Source organism: Equus caballus, chromosome 5, assembly GCF_041296265.1.
Source record: "Equus caballus isolate H_3958 breed thoroughbred chromosome 5, TB-T2T, whole genome shotgun sequence".
Taxonomy (NCBI): domain Eukaryota; kingdom Metazoa; phylum Chordata; class Mammalia; order Perissodactyla; family Equidae; genus Equus; species Equus caballus.
Window position 1 is genome coordinate 78,310,449 of NC_091688.1, and position 16,624 is coordinate 78,327,072.

The 16,624-nt window shown below is 41.6% G+C and overlaps 1 protein-coding gene across 8 annotated transcripts in view; it reads left to right on the forward strand.

Moving 5' to 3' along the window:
- The window catches only part of TGFBR3 (transforming growth factor beta receptor 3), a 187,383-nt gene that overhangs the window by 108,162 nt on the left and 62,597 nt on the right, over positions 1-16,624 (forward strand). For all 8 annotated transcript variants that reach the window (XM_070267306.1, XM_023641670.2, XM_023641671.2 and 5 more), the window contains exon 4: positions 5,117-5,254. In XM_070267306.1, the coding sequence (XP_070123407.1) occupies positions 5,117-5,254 (138 nt within the window). The remainder of the gene's footprint in view (positions 1-5,116; positions 5,255-16,624) is intronic.

Genomic DNA, 16,624 nt, shown 5'->3' on the forward strand with positions numbered 1-16,624 from the left:
TGAGGGTAGAGACACTTAGGGGGTCAAGGGAGATTCCTTGAATTCAGCACCAACAGATTGATGTTTCTCTAGAAATTCAGGGAAATGTAAAAATAAAATAATAAGGAAAGTTGGTTAAGGCTCCAAATCCACCCCTCCAAGAATATTTTAAGGGAATCTTTTTATATCAATTCCCAAATGACAAAAGACAACTAATGGCAAATTAAAATGTCAGTTATAGGGGTTCCTCAGACCGGAATACACTTTCAAGCACCGTAGCAGCAGCTAACTCGCTCCCACTCCCAGCAGTTGGTTGCACATTTCAGATACATCTGGGGCCAGATTTGAGTTCCTAAAAGCCATTTTGCCCAAATGTAAGTAGAATTTGAGTTCAGCTGTGGTACCCTAGTGTCCTAAAATAGGTTCATGTCTCACTGTCTGTTTTTGTAAATTATGGGTGCTACGAGACCCAGATTCAGGATGTTTTCAATTACTACCAACACTGTTGCTAAGTGAATGTCTCTTTACCTCTGAAGAGGGGATAGATGATAGCTATATACAGACCAGGGTGTGATTTTATGGGTCTTTGTTGTAGACACACCGCTGGAGTTCTTATCTGTCTTCGTGTAAACTGATTATTGGATCATCCATTTCAGAGCGTTATTTGGTCTGGTTTTAGAGAACAGGAGTCTCTCTGGTCATGTTTGGGATGACTTCGTTGTTTCATGGGTCCATAGGAGCTGTTAGAAGAATGAGAAATGTTGAAATGGAACCTCATTGACACATTAGCAAAATTGGACGGCTATTAGACTCTCATATCAGTTGTTTTGTTTGTTTTGCTTTTGTTTGTTTTAGCAACCCCCAGGACTAGGGGGTCTAACTACAAGAAATTTTTCAAGTCACCATGGTTAGAAATATCTTGCATGTCTACTATGAATCCTGGGAAATTCAGAACAGTTTTCATATGGCATCTTTCCATCAAGAAATTAGGGTTGTTTTTTTCTTTCCTGTAAGAAAGTACACAATTCATTTATATAAAGTGACTTAAGGAGTTTGATGCAATGTGTACTTTTTGCTTATCAAAGATAATCTTTGGTGAACTCAGAGGTCTTCACTCTAACGAGGTCCAGAGGAAATGGTCCTTGTTTTCTGTTGATAACGTGGGCAAGGACATGCTTCCCAAACGGAAGATAGGAGGGTTGTCTTTCCTCTCTGAGGCTTTATGCTCCTCTGAGCTGGCCTTGACTTTGGTCAAAATTGTGTTCAGATTCCCAGAAAAGTACTTAGAAAAGATTTACTTTGTATTTCTTTATAAAATAGGAGAACTACATTAATTACATCTAGTATTTTGTTGAAGTGCACAGATAACCTCAGAAGACCTAGGATAAATAGATGCTGGAGAACAGATTAGACCAATCAGCTTCCCTCCATTTAGGGGAGGGATCAGCAATGTAGGAGGGACAGTGTCTACATGTGGGGTGTGACACATCAGCAGTTTCTCATGCCATTAGGAAGACTGAACCTTCTACACTGTTTGAGACAAACACCATTAGAGCAGGAACCCTTGGACTAGGCGTTATGAACCACTCTGTGGTCAAAGTATGGTTTCAAGAGGTCCCTGAAACCCCAGAAGCTGCATGTGAAGGTTTTTTAGTTCTGAGTTGTCATCTATTAAGTTCTTTCCCTGAGAGGGTGACGTCTTAAGACCAGAGGTGTAGTTTCTAGTTTAATTATTAGATGGAGTCATTTTGCAACCACTTCTGCCATTAGAATTTTTCTGCTCTTCTGCAATGGATTCCTTAACCTAGGTCAATAGGTACTTAACCTGGCTTTCATGGGCCCTGCAATGGATGTATTTCCCTGACATTGTCTGTGAAGTTTTGTGAGCATATGGGTTTTTTGTTTTGTTTTGTTTTGTGGGGAGAGTGTTCATAATGGCATTAAGTTCTCAAATCTCTATGACTTCCAAAGACTAAGAAAGAATCCACTAATTTAGAGACTAATCACTGTTCCCTCATTCGTCTTCACAGTCACGTGGCCTCTAGGTGCAGTTCATTATTACTTAGGAAGCCCATGCGCTAAATGACAACTCTTATTTTTATGTAAATTTGACATAGGATTGAGAGTCAGCTCAACTGTAAACTACTGTTTGGATTCCCAAGCTGGAGATTGTTGGATACCATTTGTATCATTTCTCCTTGGGCTGGTCTTTGCTGCTGTCTGTCTCAGCTCTGGTCTTTAGACCGTGATCACTGGACAATCTACCCATGAAAAATTTCAGCGGGATGTTCTTATCTTTGTAACTATAGTCTATCCTGAGCTGTAATTAGTTCTAAAGAAGATTTTCGTTTTCGTCTCTTTTTTCAGCCTGAGAGAAATTAGGCACCTTAGCCAGGAATTCTTTGGGAGATATTCCGGGTATGTTCTCCCCACGTTTCTGGGAGCTTATACCTTCATTCTTTTGTTGGTTGTTTTTGGTTGTCCTCTGTCTTCCCTTCAGCAAGATTTATACAAGTAGAGGAAGGTTGCTGAGGGATTAGGTGAGTGGGTGCTTGGGGGGACTCTGTTCCTGCCAAATGATCTTTCAAAAAAAGTATTGAGTTGTGTTTTTATTTTAATTTCTCCCTCATAGTGTAAATTCCTCATTGCAAAATGCTTTTTGGGGCTTTGCCTGGGCCCTGTGTGCCACGGCTGGGGATTCATCTTGGCCAGACACTGCCACATATTGAAGAGAGCCGTTTCCAGGAAAGCTCAGAGGGCTGTGGCTCCTAGAAATCTTTCCTTGATTGTATGAGCCAGGCCTCAACACTTTTGACCATCTGGAAAATTTTGGACCCGAACAGCAGTATCTGTCTCATACATATTTTTCTTTTCACTTCCTAAGGTTTTCTTAAAAATTTTTGTTCATTTGAGATATGTATTTATTACTATTTTATCTACAAGCTCCAAGAAGAAGTGTATGCTTGAGGGCTGCAAAGAAAATCAGAGAAAGAGTTGAGGTACCCTCTGTGGATACACATGGCTATTCTTTGGGCCGTTATGGTGCTCAAAAAACAGTTTTGGGATGACTAAATCTGGAAACTTTTTACTGACACATAGTATTGGTGACAAAGTGTTTCTTTGCAATTTTCAGGTCCTCTTGAACAAGCAGGGATTTCATCTCTCCTCTCTTCACTCTCTGTAGTGTGTGCTCTCTGTAGTGTGCATCTCTGTTTAGTTCATGCTGTGATTTGAATCTTGGCTCCTGCTCGGTTTCTGCAGCCTCTCTTGTTTACAGTGGCAATCCGTCTGTTTATTTCTAGATGTGGACAGCATCTCCAAAATGCTGTGTGGTGGAATCTGTACCACCAAGGAACATGTTATTTTGCTGTAGCTGTACTCCACATCTCTGTTCATTAGTACTCTGCTTTTAGTCCTACGCTTCGTCAATATAAAAATGATCCTAGCTGTGTTGCAGAAAGAGCTCACGACAGTTTGGGTCTTGCTCATGTTCTTTTGTTTGTTCATTTGTTCGTTTTTACTTATCTGTAAATTAGCTAAATCCCAGAACCTATTCATATATTCAGCCTATGTTAAACCTTTTAGGTAGCGTAAAGTTATGAATTTGCTGTGATAAACCCATCATTTAAAAAGTATCTACTCTATACTAAGCACAGAATCAAACATAAGACATATCTTTGCCTATTGAGTATTTATGGTCTATTTTGGAAAATAAGGTATGCACACTCAACAATTAAGGAACGAGATGGTATTATGTATTATAGTGCAAATTATTCATAGAATAAAGTACTTTCATGGCATTGAAAAGTAGAGAATTAAACATCCACTTGGCAGTTACTGAGTGCCTACCATGTGCTAAGGCATGCGTATTGAAAGTTAAGTAAACTTTAGTGCCTTACTAATGACCTGAGAATATACTGCAATAAGTGACACTGGTGTCGTAGGTGGGCCTTACAATAAAAGGTAGGGATATATGGAGATCAGAGTGGGCCAGCAGCCACTGAGAAGTTGTAGTCTTCCAGCTTTGAGTCCAGCTCTATCCCTGATGATTACATAGACTCAGGTCATAGATCTAGACCATTTAGTCCTCATAAGGATTATGGCTTACGGGTACTATTATTCCCAGCGTATCATGCAGTCTGTGTCTTTCCAGCGAAGGTCCTTTTTTGTCCTTTCCCTTCCTTATCACTTGATGTTGCTCTTTGGTGAGTTCAGCTTGTTTAAATACGTGATTCTCCGATCTTGCCTCACCCTGCTGTACAGAAAGCCGGTGTGAGACGTGCTTATATGAAATCATCTGTTCAGATTTCTTTATCCACCCTTTTGCTTTTTCAAGTCCACGTTGACCAACCTTGGCTCATGTGCTCCAGGAGGACGTTGAACACTCTGTGTCACAGGTGCTTTTTGATGATGTTAATGGTGACAGTGGTAACCTACAATAGTCCTTGATCCACTATCAAAACTGGCCACAATTTTCCGATCCAGGCTCATGGTTTTCTTCCCTGTTCTTTCCTTTTTTGGACCCGGGCTATATACAATCAGTTTTTATTCTGTGTGTTCTCTGTGCTTCATTTCTTTGGAAAACCCCTTCAAGCTAATGGCTGGGATGATGAAAGCACTGGCAGCTCCCCTTGGCAGCCCCTCTCCCTCAGCTTTCGGCACTTTTCTTTGGCAGAACTCACTTAACTTTATGGAGGTTGGAGCTTACCTGGAAGAGAAGAAAGTCCTTTCTCCGGTGATCCCGAGGGATGACCCGCCCCCGGGGGATTCTGTACTCCAATTTTCAGCTTAGTCATTTGACTTGAAGGATGAGGCAGTCCTGAGGGAAGATAACTTTTATTCTGCCTTTGCCAATTCTGAAAAAATTGTGTTCTACTATTACTAGGAGCTGAATCATGTTCTGATTGAGATTGGTGTGGGTTGAACCATATGATATAGTCATCTTTGTAGTAAAAAATAGTCAAATATTGGCAACATCATCTGGTTCAACCTAATAAATCTTATCCATGGCATCTGAACTAGCTTATAGCTTGTTTCTCTTAACGGTGAGCTGTGAAAAAGTATTCCAGATGTTATGCTAAGTGAATTTAATGGAAGCCAGTGCTAAGATTTCTCTCCTCTTTCTGTTGCTTCCTAGGTCACTCTGCACCTGAATCCCATCTCCTCAGTCCACATTCACCACAAGCCGGTCGTGTTCCTGCTCAACTCTCCACAGCCACTGGTCTGGCATCTGAAGACAGAGAGGCTTGCGATTGGAGTCTCCAGACTTTTCTTGGTAAGTGTTCAAAACCATCTCAAAGTGATCCTTAACACAAAGATACAATAACCCTAGGACTTTGCAAGGCTTTTCAAAAGGCTTATTTCATTGAAATAATACCCAAGTCCACAGTGTATTCAACTTGGTATATGCTCTTAGTGATATTTGGATGGCACAGAAAACAAACACCACTCGCATGTCTTCTGTGGATGGAGAGTTGGGTCTGGTTTGCACGTTGGAGCAGGGCTTGTGGTCATAGGCTGTGTGGCCTGAGCTTTGATCTCGGCTCTGAGCCTTCCCTTGTGGCACCAGGAGCAATGTAAATATTGTAAATAGCCACTAGGTGTGTGGTCTCTGACCACAAAACAAATATACACAAACTCATTCTATTTGTATATAACACGGGCCTAATTTCTGATATGAGGATCTGTTTGTTGAGAAAGTGACACAGGGAGCTCCAAAATGAAAACATTTGTATTTTATAAAAAAGTTGGAACCCAGCTCTTGTGGAAAGATCCAAATATTACCTACTATTTGTAAATCATGTCCTTTTGAGTTTGCCAGAACATTCAAGTTTGCTAGTTGTGGAGAAATTGATGGGTTGTTTGGATGGAATTTTTGGGGTATGATATCATGTCTGATGATGAGCAACTCTGCACTTCACAGTGATAACTCACATTGTCTATTGCTCGAGCTGCACGCTCGTGTCCTTAAAGGCAGAGTTTAGGCTTTTCAACCTCTCTTGCCCACAGCATCCGGAACAAGAAGATGCCTCAGTTAATAGTCGTCCTCTTGCATGATGAATAAATTCTGCCTAGTTAATGACTCTTAATCGATATCTATAGTTTCTTGTCCCTTATATTTGAAGAGTTCTTTTAAAAACTCACGGTACCCAATGACTAAAGTAAGAATCCATAGTCAATGCAATTAATGAATAGATAAATAAATGAGTAAAAAGGCGAGAAGAGAGAGCTCCCCTTTGTAGTAGAATGCCAATCAAATGTAGAAGGGATGGTGGCATTTGAAAAATCATCATTTTGCAACCATCATAGTGAAAGTTGATTAAGGAAGAGTCATAATAGATGCTAAATCTAGCAGAGGAACAGAGGGAGTTTGAGGAACAGTATATTTAGATAGTCTCAAGTTACTTACTAACAACAAAAGACAAACAGTGACTATATACAGTGGAGCTACCCAGCAATACCTTAACCGAGTGATCAAAATTAGCATCCCCAGTGAGGTGCAGATGGATGTTGTGTGCCTCTAAATGTGGTAGCCTGAGAAAGAACACAGCATCACTTATGCAGTGTTCTAGCCAAAAATGCTCATGGCCTGAATCTCATCATCAGGAAACATTGGACAAAACCATACTGAGTGACATTCTATAACATAACTGGCCCATGCTCTTCAAAAATTTGAGTCATGAAAGACAAGGGCTAAGGAGCCATTCCATATTAAAGGAGACTCAAGGCACATGTGATCCTGAACTGGATCCTATTGGGTAGGGAGTGGGGCCGTTGCTATAAAGGACATCATGGGGACAATAGACGGAATTGGAATTGAACCTATAGATTAAAGTATTGCATCAATGTATTATTTCTTGAATTGTAAATGTACTGTATACAAGAGAATATCCTTCTTCTTAGGAAACATAATACACTTAAGTATTAAGGGATAAAGGTCCAAATAATTCAGAAAAAAAATATGAGTATAGATAGAATAATAAAGCAAATATGGCAAGACTGGTAAATCGAGTTAAAGGCTATACAGGAGTTCTTTATCTATGTTTGCAACTTTGCCATAAATTTGGATTAATTTCAAAAGAAAAATTTTTTAAACTTGGAAGTACATTTTACAAGGTAGCAGTTATTAGAAACTTAAATTGTAGCCTTTTCTGAGACTTGAAACTCTCATTACTTCTAAATTAAAAAGGCCAAAAGTCAGAATCAGTTGCTGTTCTTTTCCTCGTGCATTTATTGGGCTCTTAGTATATTCCAGGTATTGCACTCAGTGCTCCAATACCTCAGCTCATTCAGCTCTCACAATAACCCTGTGATGATGGGGCTACTTACCTCATCTTACAGATGTATTTACAGATGAGGAAGTAAGACTTAGAGAGGTTAACTAGTGACCCAAATCGTACTGCCAATTACTGGCAGAGCTGGGACTCAGACCCAGATAGGACTTAGTTTACAAGCTCTTATGCTAGACTGTCTCCCTTCATATTCATGATCATTGTCAATCTCCTGTAATTACGGGTTTTTGTGATAGTGAGTCTAATGGCCGTGATGGTAAAGTTGTAGGCACATTTAGCCCTTACAGTGCAGAGATGTACTGTTCAATCCTGTAGGCACTAGATATGTGTGGCTCTTTAAATTTAAATTAACTAAAATCAGAAATACAGTTCCTTAGGTGCATTAGCCACATTTCAGTTGTGCTCAGTAGCTACATGAGGCTAGTGGCTACCACATTGGACAGGTTACGGAGAAGTTATGAGCCAAGGCTTTACCTCCGCTGGTTTGAATTCAAGCAGTAAGCTGGGGCAAATTATTTAATTTCTCTGAGCCTGTTTCTCTTCAGTTGTAATATGGGAATAATAATAGTCCCCACATTGTGGGGTTGTTATTTGATTAAATGAGATTACATGTAAAACGTTTAGTAAACGGCCTGGTACTGATAACTCATAGGTATTACCTGCTATAACATTGTTGTTTGTTGTAAGTCATTGTAAAGAACACTTTTGGGAAGGATGTTGAATTTACGTTTCTAATTGTGAAATGTCTAGTTTGAAAAGAGTTCTTATTTCTCTGGGCCACATATATCACAGTCGTTCTGGTCACTTTCTGGATTCCTTCTTCAACTTACCACTCCATGGGTTTTAAGGGGAAGTATCTTACTCCTAGTTATTATTTATTTTCTTTAATTTGGTTTAAGATCTGTAAGAACTGCTTTTTGGCCATCAGTTTAAGATGTACTGACAATGAAAAAAAGGAGACAGTTTTAGTAAACAATTTAACATTAACCCTATTTGGAGTTAATCCCATGTAAGGAGATTGCAGATCAAGTGATGAATCTAAAATTACCAACATTGGGGAGGCAGCATTGGGAGAAGTCAAGGATTTAAATTCTGGGGCACCCGAACTCGGCTTTGTTGTTCCGCAGGCTTTCTTAGGGAAAATGGTTTTCTCTCATCTGTACATTTCTTCGTGGGCTGGGAGAGATGTTGGAAGATCTGTTGTTCTCAGATCAGGAGACAATGAATGAAGCAAGTTCTCTCACAAGCTGGGCAGCTCCCCCTAACAGAGTGTTCTGAAGTGAAGAAGGCGAGGCAAGCTCTTCCCTTGTTCTCTAGCCTGAAATGAATTTCGCGGTCTGCTCATCCACGGGATGCAGAGGGATCTGCTGCTGGATAGAAAACCAGCGGTGCATTCTTTTTATCCCTTTATTGTAGTTAAGAGTTAAAGTTTGGGGATAACTAAATTATTTTACATTAAGTGTTTCATCTAAACCCTTCAGAAGGCCCATGGAATCTTTGGAAACAGGCTCAGCCACTTCTATCAGTGTCTTCAAGGTTACCCAGAGAGCTTAGAGGAGAGGGTGGGGCTCTTGACTCTCAGTCTAAGATGTGTGTGTCCTTGCTTCCTCCCTGATATGCTGCTGAGCGATTTGCGTTACTGTCTTAGAGCTGTCTTAACTTTCTAGGTAGAGATTTAATACTTCAACAGTTGTTTCTTTTGTTTCTTTTTGTTTTTTTAAGTACGGTGGGGAGAAAAGTTCAAGTAATGGCATCTACTCATCTATCAGGGTGACCTTTTAATTTCAGTTGACAGGTCTCTGCATTATTATAACTGCCCAAATTTAAAAAAGGAAACCTTTCATAATTAGTTAGCAGGGCCTTGTGTTACTCAAAACGTCTCAGCCACCCACGAGGGTGACTAAAAACATTATACTTCATTACTGTCTAATAAAGGTATCTGGTTTTTCCTGTCAAGTCATTCCAGTCCTTCTCATGATTCTGCAGCACAGGCAGGAGGGGGCGTGTCAGGCAGGGAGAAAGTGGGGTTGAGTTTCCTCTGCAAGTACAGCTCCTTTATCTGGTTGTTCTGCTCTAGGAAATGGGAGTGGGGTGAAGATGATTGTTTTAGGCTGAGTGTCAAGTAGTGGACCTTTGAATATGAGTCACACACACACACACACACACACACATGCACGCACGCACAATGGAGCTGTTGCAGCTTTATAGTTTTTCTTTTGCAGGGTGTGTGGAATATTGGGTAGGTTAGAGTTGTCTCTCAGTGCAATCGGAAATAAAAATAATCTCACCCTCTCAGTCTGTCATGTTATAGCTAGAAGTAAAACTCTCATAGAAGAATCATCTAAGCTTATTTTTATTTATGTAGTTATTTTCCACACTGAAGAAAAATTAAGGTAGTTCAACTGGGCAATAGATGTCTGAACTTTCAACCTGAGTTTGCTAAAAACGATTGCAAAGAGCCACAATACTAAATTGTCTTTTAAACATGCTACAATTTGAATAGACATTTCTCCAAAGAAAAAACACAAATGGCCAATAAACACATGAAAAGATGCTCAATATCATTAGTCATTAGGAACTTCCAAATTTAAAACTGCAGTGAGATGCCACTTCATACCCACTAGGGTGTAATAAAAAGATAATAACAAGTGTTGTTGAAGATGTGGGGAAATTGCAACCCTCACATATTGCTGGTGGGAATGTAAAATGGTGCTTTGGAAAACAATTGGGCAGAACATATGTCCACAGAAAAACTTGTCCACAAATGTTCATAGCCATGTTATTCATACTAACCAAAGAGTGCAAAAAGCCCAGATGTCCATCAACTGATGAATGGATTTTTAAAAAATGGTATATCCATACAATGGAATATTATTTGGCCATTAAAAGGAATGAAGGACTGATATATACCACAACATGGACGAAGCTTGAAAACATTGTTAAATGAAAGAAGCCAGCCACAAAAGGCCACATATTGTATGATTCCATTTATGTGAAACGTCCGAAACAGGTAAATCTGTAGAGACAGAAAGTAGATTGATAGTTGCCAAGGGCTAGTGGGAGGGGAGAATGGGGAATGACTAGTATGGAGTTTCTTTTGGAGGTGATAAAAATGTTCTGGAATTAGATAGTGGTGAATATACCACAATTGTGAATATACTAAAAACACTGAATTGTACAGTTTAAAAGGGTGACTATTATTTTAATAAAGTGAATTTTAAGGGTGAATTATAATTATATAATAATTATAATAATGGTGAATTATATCTCAATAAGGCTGTTACAAAAAAACTTGCCACAGTACTCTTTTTTTCTTCTGCTTTATCTTCCCAAACCCCCCCTGTACATAGTTGTATATCTTAGTTGCAGGTCCTTCTAGTTGTGGGACACAGTACTCTTTTTATTTTTTTTATTTATTATTATTTTTTAAGATTTTATTTTCCTTCTTCTCCCCAAAGCCCCCCAGTACATAGTTGTGTATTCTTCGTTGTGGGTCCTTCTAGTTGTGGCATATGGGATGCCGCCTCAGTGTGGTCTGATGAGGAGTGCCATGTCTGCGCCCAGGATTCGAACCAACAAAACACTGGGTGGGCCACCTGCAGCGGAGCGCGCGAACTTAACCACTCGGCCACGGGGCCGGCCCCTACCACATTACTCTTTTTAAAAATGATGGTGGGGGCCAGCCCCGTGGCCGAGTGGTTAAGTTCGCGCGCTCCGCTTCGGCACCCCAGGGTTTCGCTAGTTAGGATCCTGGGCGCGGACATGGCACCACTCATCAGGCCACGCTGAGGCGGCATCCCATACGCCACAACTAGAAGGAACCACAACTAAAAATATACAATTATCTACCAGGAGCTTTGGGGAGAAAAAGGAAAAATAAAATCTTTAAAAAAATGATGGTGTCAAATCAACGAACTAGGTTTAAAAATGTCTCTCTTTACTTTATTCCATGTCCCTCTCTGATATTTTTTGTTTTTAATCTTGCTTTATTTGTATGCCAAACCTGAGTGCTCTCTCCTGTAAGGTCTACAGAGTTGGAGCCCCGGTACAAGCAGAAATTCTCAAGATGATACCCCAGTTCCTGGCTTCTAATAACATAGAATGTGTGGTCCAGAAGCTTGGATAGACTTTTTATGTCACGCTTAGTTTCTTTGCATGCTTGTAAGGAAAAAAGGTATCTAAGATTAGAAAAATCTCAAGAAATGAGTAGCAGCTTCCTCCAGCCTCATTCACTCTTGGGATTACTGTGCTGTGACTGTTTTTTCCAGCCATAATTATTGTTAAAATCAGGAAAGAAGGGTGTGTAAATGTATGCATGTTTGAGTGGAGGTGTGGAGTAGAAGGAATATTGGTCTCTGAGGTAGAGTTTCTAGAATTAACAAAGATACAGGATGTCCAGTTAAATTTGAATTTCAGATAAACAACAAAAAAGTTTTTTAGTATGCCCACTCAAAATTTGGGGATGTACTTACACTAAAAAATTGTTCATTATTTATCTGGATGTCCTGTATTTAGTTAGACATCGTTGGTCAAAATCACTTAACTGCTGAGGCCTCAGTGTCCTCAGCTCTGAAATGAAGGGGTTGTGCTACCCCATCTCTAAAGTTCCTCCCAGCTTTCAAACTCTCTGATTCTTTGATAATATAACTGCTAGATATTATATCCCAGTTTAATTGGAAACAGAAAATAGTAATCTGAACGTTGCCTTCTCAGCAAATCCAAGTAAATATCAGGGCAGGGCAGTTGAAATAAATGAGAGAAACCAAACTCTGTGCTGTTGGCTTTGGATTAAAAACAAATCAAAATTTAATCCTAATGAAAAATGTAAATTAATACCAGGAACATGCTTAATATTTAAAGCCTAGTTTTGTGTTTCTGAGAAGAGGGGGAGGGGCGGGTAAAGAAGCTGGGGTTGCCAAAATCTGGTTTATTCCTTTTACTTGGGGGAAGAAAAAAAGGTCCAAATATTTTGGGCCTCTGCCACCAAACCACAGGCAGTTCTCTGGGCTACACTGCAGTTTGGATGACTGACAAGGCTCAGTGAAAAACAAGTGCTGTTTGTTTTCCTGTGCCCAGTATTTAACTGGAAATCAGAAGGCGAAATTTCCAATCGGTTGTTAAATCAGCCCAGATGTGTGCTCAGCGCTGCTCTAGGAAGGGACATGCACTGCCTGGACCACAGCACGTGTTTGGTCTTCCTTTTCGTGACTCCAAGTGGTGTGCAACTGAGGGTTGCAGTGTCCAAAAATGCCCTGTGAACAACTCAGATATGCAGGTTTGCTTGTGGAGGAGGGAACTTTAAAAAAAAAGTGTTCGCGCCTATGTTGCATTTTAAAAATCTGGAAATTATTTTTTTTCTCTTCTAATTTCTTCCTTTCCCTCGTTTGGCAGTTTTCCCCACGTTTAGAAAAACATGACATTAGCATCCCCGGCGTGATGGTTTATGTATCAACTTGTTCATTCATCCGACATCCCATTCTTAGTGCCCGCAGGATGCTGGGAAGTGTGCTACGTGGGGGGGATCCAGAGAGACATGAAGTGGATTGCCTGCCCTGGAGGAGCTTCCCATTATGAAGGAGAGATGGTTAAGAGATCGGGAAATGCAGTTCAGGGTAATAAGTACCATTGTTGGATCTTGAAAATTGGAGAAAATGAGGATCTTCTTCCAGATGCAGTTAAGGTGGCCACCTTGGTGAGGCTGACTGAGGAGCAGCATGTGGCACGTGGGGCAGGAGTGTGGACACAAGCACAGCTTTTTGCTCAGCTATCTACTAGAGGTCTGGACATACCAGTTTGGATCTTCTGTGAGGTCTTTCTCCAAATAAATTCCCTCTTAAAGGAAAATTAAATAGCTAAACATTTCAAGATTGGTTCTTTTTTCTTTTTTTTAAATGTCTCTTGTGGAATGACTCACAGTGTCCTGTGGGATATTCCGAGTGGTTGTGTACCATGCATTTTTGTTCCAGAGGCTGCTTATCTATTGGTTTTGTGGCTTGTCCATAAGAGTCCTAATTATAAGGGTCTGGATCCTCTCATGAGCTAGGGTCAGATAACTACCGTATTTCCTAGGAACAGGTTTCTGGCCCTTTTGTGGTGAAAGAGCTCTTCCTAAATGTCACTGTGGTAATTAGAGCGTGGAAAGAGTCCAGTTTCAGCTGGTAATCTTGGTCCAGAAAGAGTTTTCGAAAGACGTCCTAGGAGTTATCCTGACTCGCTGGGTTAAGGTGGTGAATGCTGCCAGTGAGTGGCCCCTTGGCCTTAGGAGATTTGCCTGGGTGTATTCTTCCTGATCGAGACATCCTGTCCTGGAGGGTTCACGAAAGCGTAGACTTTTCCTGGCTCCACTGGGCTTGCTGTGTCATGTCTGTATGCAGGCATGGGCCCCAGCCCTGTAAAGGCTTTGCTTTCATTCAACAAATTGAGGTTAAGTAAACTCGCTTTCACTGAGGGGGGAAGGTTGGTGTTTTTTCGTGTAGAATTCCATGACGTCCTTCAAGGCATTACTCTCTAAGGCTAATCTGGTAATCTGATGAATCTGCCCTTTCTAAGTGTTGGGCAATTGTATCCAATATTACATCTCAGATGCCCGTGGTTAATGTGTTGCGCAGCCTCCAGAGGGCTGTTTGGTAGAAAAAGCAAGTTTTTTGTTACAGAAGGTTGCAGAATATTTTTTCATGTCACGGGAGGGGGTAAAAACCTGTCTCCTGGGAGATTCCAGTGAGGCTGACTTGAAAGCTTGTGGCTGCGCCTTGGTCCTCTCATAAATTGAAGACAGTGAGGCCCTTGGTAAGTGTTCCCCACAGGTGGCCTACATTCCTCATCTCTGAAAGGGACCACCGGATGGCCCTAACTCCCTCCAGGGCACAGAGTCATTGTGTTTATTTGAGGCAACCCAGTTCTGGCATTCCAAGCCTCTATCGTCTAACTCTTTGGCTGGGAAGCTGATTTCTGGAGGGGAAGAAGGGCTCCCTTTAGCCCTTTTTGTTTCCTTGTCCAGAATTCCTTGTAGAATTTGTACTCCCAAATCTGCTTTTCCCCTTAGTTCTAACACCTGTGCCCAGATGACCTGGGGTCTTTGTTGCAAACTTGGGGTCTTGATGCCGCTGGGCCGGGGAGTCATCATTGGTCTGCTCCTGCCTTGTCCCGTTTGGGTGGTGAATGACACAGCTGTGAGACTAGGACCCAGGGTGTACCTGGAAGTCAGGGGCTAATCCATCCGCCATGTCTGGCAAAAGCCCACAGAGGTCACTGCCCATGTGCTCTCTAGCCCTGCCATCTTTAACACAGAGATCCTGTTCTGTAGATACTGTAGTTTCTAGGTGATGCAGGCTGCTGGGTGATGTTCAGAGGTGCTGTTTGGAGCCCATACTGCTCCAACCCTTGAAAACAGAGTCTGTATATCCTTTTCTAGCAGTTTGGACAAGAAGACTCTGGTCCTGTCACAGTGAGGAATGAATCATGGCCTGTCAACCTCAAGATCTGTCAAACAAGCCTTGTGGCCTGTTGTGAGGATGGGTATACGTGTATGTGTATATTTAACAAACACTATAGCATGCACCACGTTTAAGCACTTTACATATTTAATGTTCATAGCAGGACTATGAAGTAGGTACTATTAATATCCTCATTTGAAGACGAACGAACTGACACAAAGAGAGGTTGTTAACTGTTCACACAGCGAGTAACTGGTGGCTATAACCCATGTAGAGTGCATACTGTAGTGTGTGGCACATAATAAATGCTCGATAAATTTTGGCACTAATAACAATAAATATTTTTTAATGGTGAGGATCAGTAGTTTGGGCTAGATGTCCCCCTGCTTTCTCCCTTTACACCACATATCGCCGATTTTGATCCTGGGATTAATGAAGTTATTCTTTGAGTGGAAGGAAGGAAGTATGGCCAGGGATCTTGGATTTTAATTGTCCACTGTCACGTGGCCCTGGGTTCTCCTTTTGCGGAGGAAGATACTGAGGTTAAATGACTTTCCCCAAGATCTAGATGTGGGAGGTGGTCGTGATCACATCTGACTATATATAACAGTAGTATTCCTAGACACCATGTGAAGCTTCTGAAATAGTGTCGGCAGCTACCCTACCACTGGCTGGAAGTTAGCCACCATGGCTGCCACCTTAAAAATAGCATTCTAAAAGTGACTAACCCCCACGGGTGTTTTGAGCTTGTTTTTCCCGATTTTTTTCCCATTTGCTTGGAGCCCTGCCATTATCCCTCAGTCACAGATAGTGCAAGGAAAGTAGTTGGGTGACCCCCTGAGGGACGTCTGTAATCCAGGTTCCCCACACTTTCCAGGAAGGTGAATGGATCAGCTCCACCAGATGCCCTGCTTAGTATCGACATCTGTCCTTAGGCCTCTGGGATCCCTTCCTTCTTCATCGACGTTAAAGGTGTTCAGTTCAGCCCTCTTGGCTTTGCTGTGGGAGACCACCTTGGTCTTCTTCAGAGACCGTTAACTGTAGACGGGAAAATGAGGGTGAGCACCGGAACATGGTCTGCCTTTGGCTGAGAGCTGATGTTAGGAACTGCAAGAGGACGCCAGCCATTTTTGGAGCTGAAGGCCCCACCTCCGTCCTGCTGCCCCATGCCCCTACCTGCCCAGGGAAATGTCCTTTAGAACCTTTTTTCCCCTAACTGTTTTTAGGTCTGTGGTTGCTAAGCCAGAATATGCAGCTCCATTCCTCTTGGGGCTCGCATCAGCCATTCACAGAAGCTGTATCAGTCAGGGGTTATCCAGAGAAAGAGAACCAGTAGGGAATATACATGAAGAGATTTATTGCAAGGAATTGGCTTACGCCATTGTGGGCACAGGCAAGGCAAGTCAGAAATCCGCAGGGCCGGCAGTCAGGAAGGGCAGCTGGAACTCCCCGGCACGAGCTGAAGCTGCTGTCCACAGGGGACGTTTGTTCTTCTTCAGGGGGGCCTCAGCTCTGCTGTTAGGCCCTCCAGCTGATGAAATCAGACCCACACAGATTACTTAGGATGATCGCCCTCACTTAGAGCCACCTGATGATGGACTTTAATTGCATCTACAAGATACCTTCACAGCAACATCTAGATTAGTGTTTGATTAAATAACTGGAGATGAGAGCCAAGCCAAGTTGACCTATTAAACTGACCATCGCAGAAGCATTTACATCTTAAATTTATACAGCCCGATATTCTCACCATGCTGTATCCACTGTAGTTTCTATTCAATCATTTTCAGATCCTTCGGCTCTTTTGTTGTTGTTTACTATAACGGATCTCTCTTCTTCCAGCCAAGCAGTTATTTTGTTTCCATAACAGTCATTCCTATTTCTGTCTGCCCCTTCCATTCCCTTTTTCTGCTCTCACCA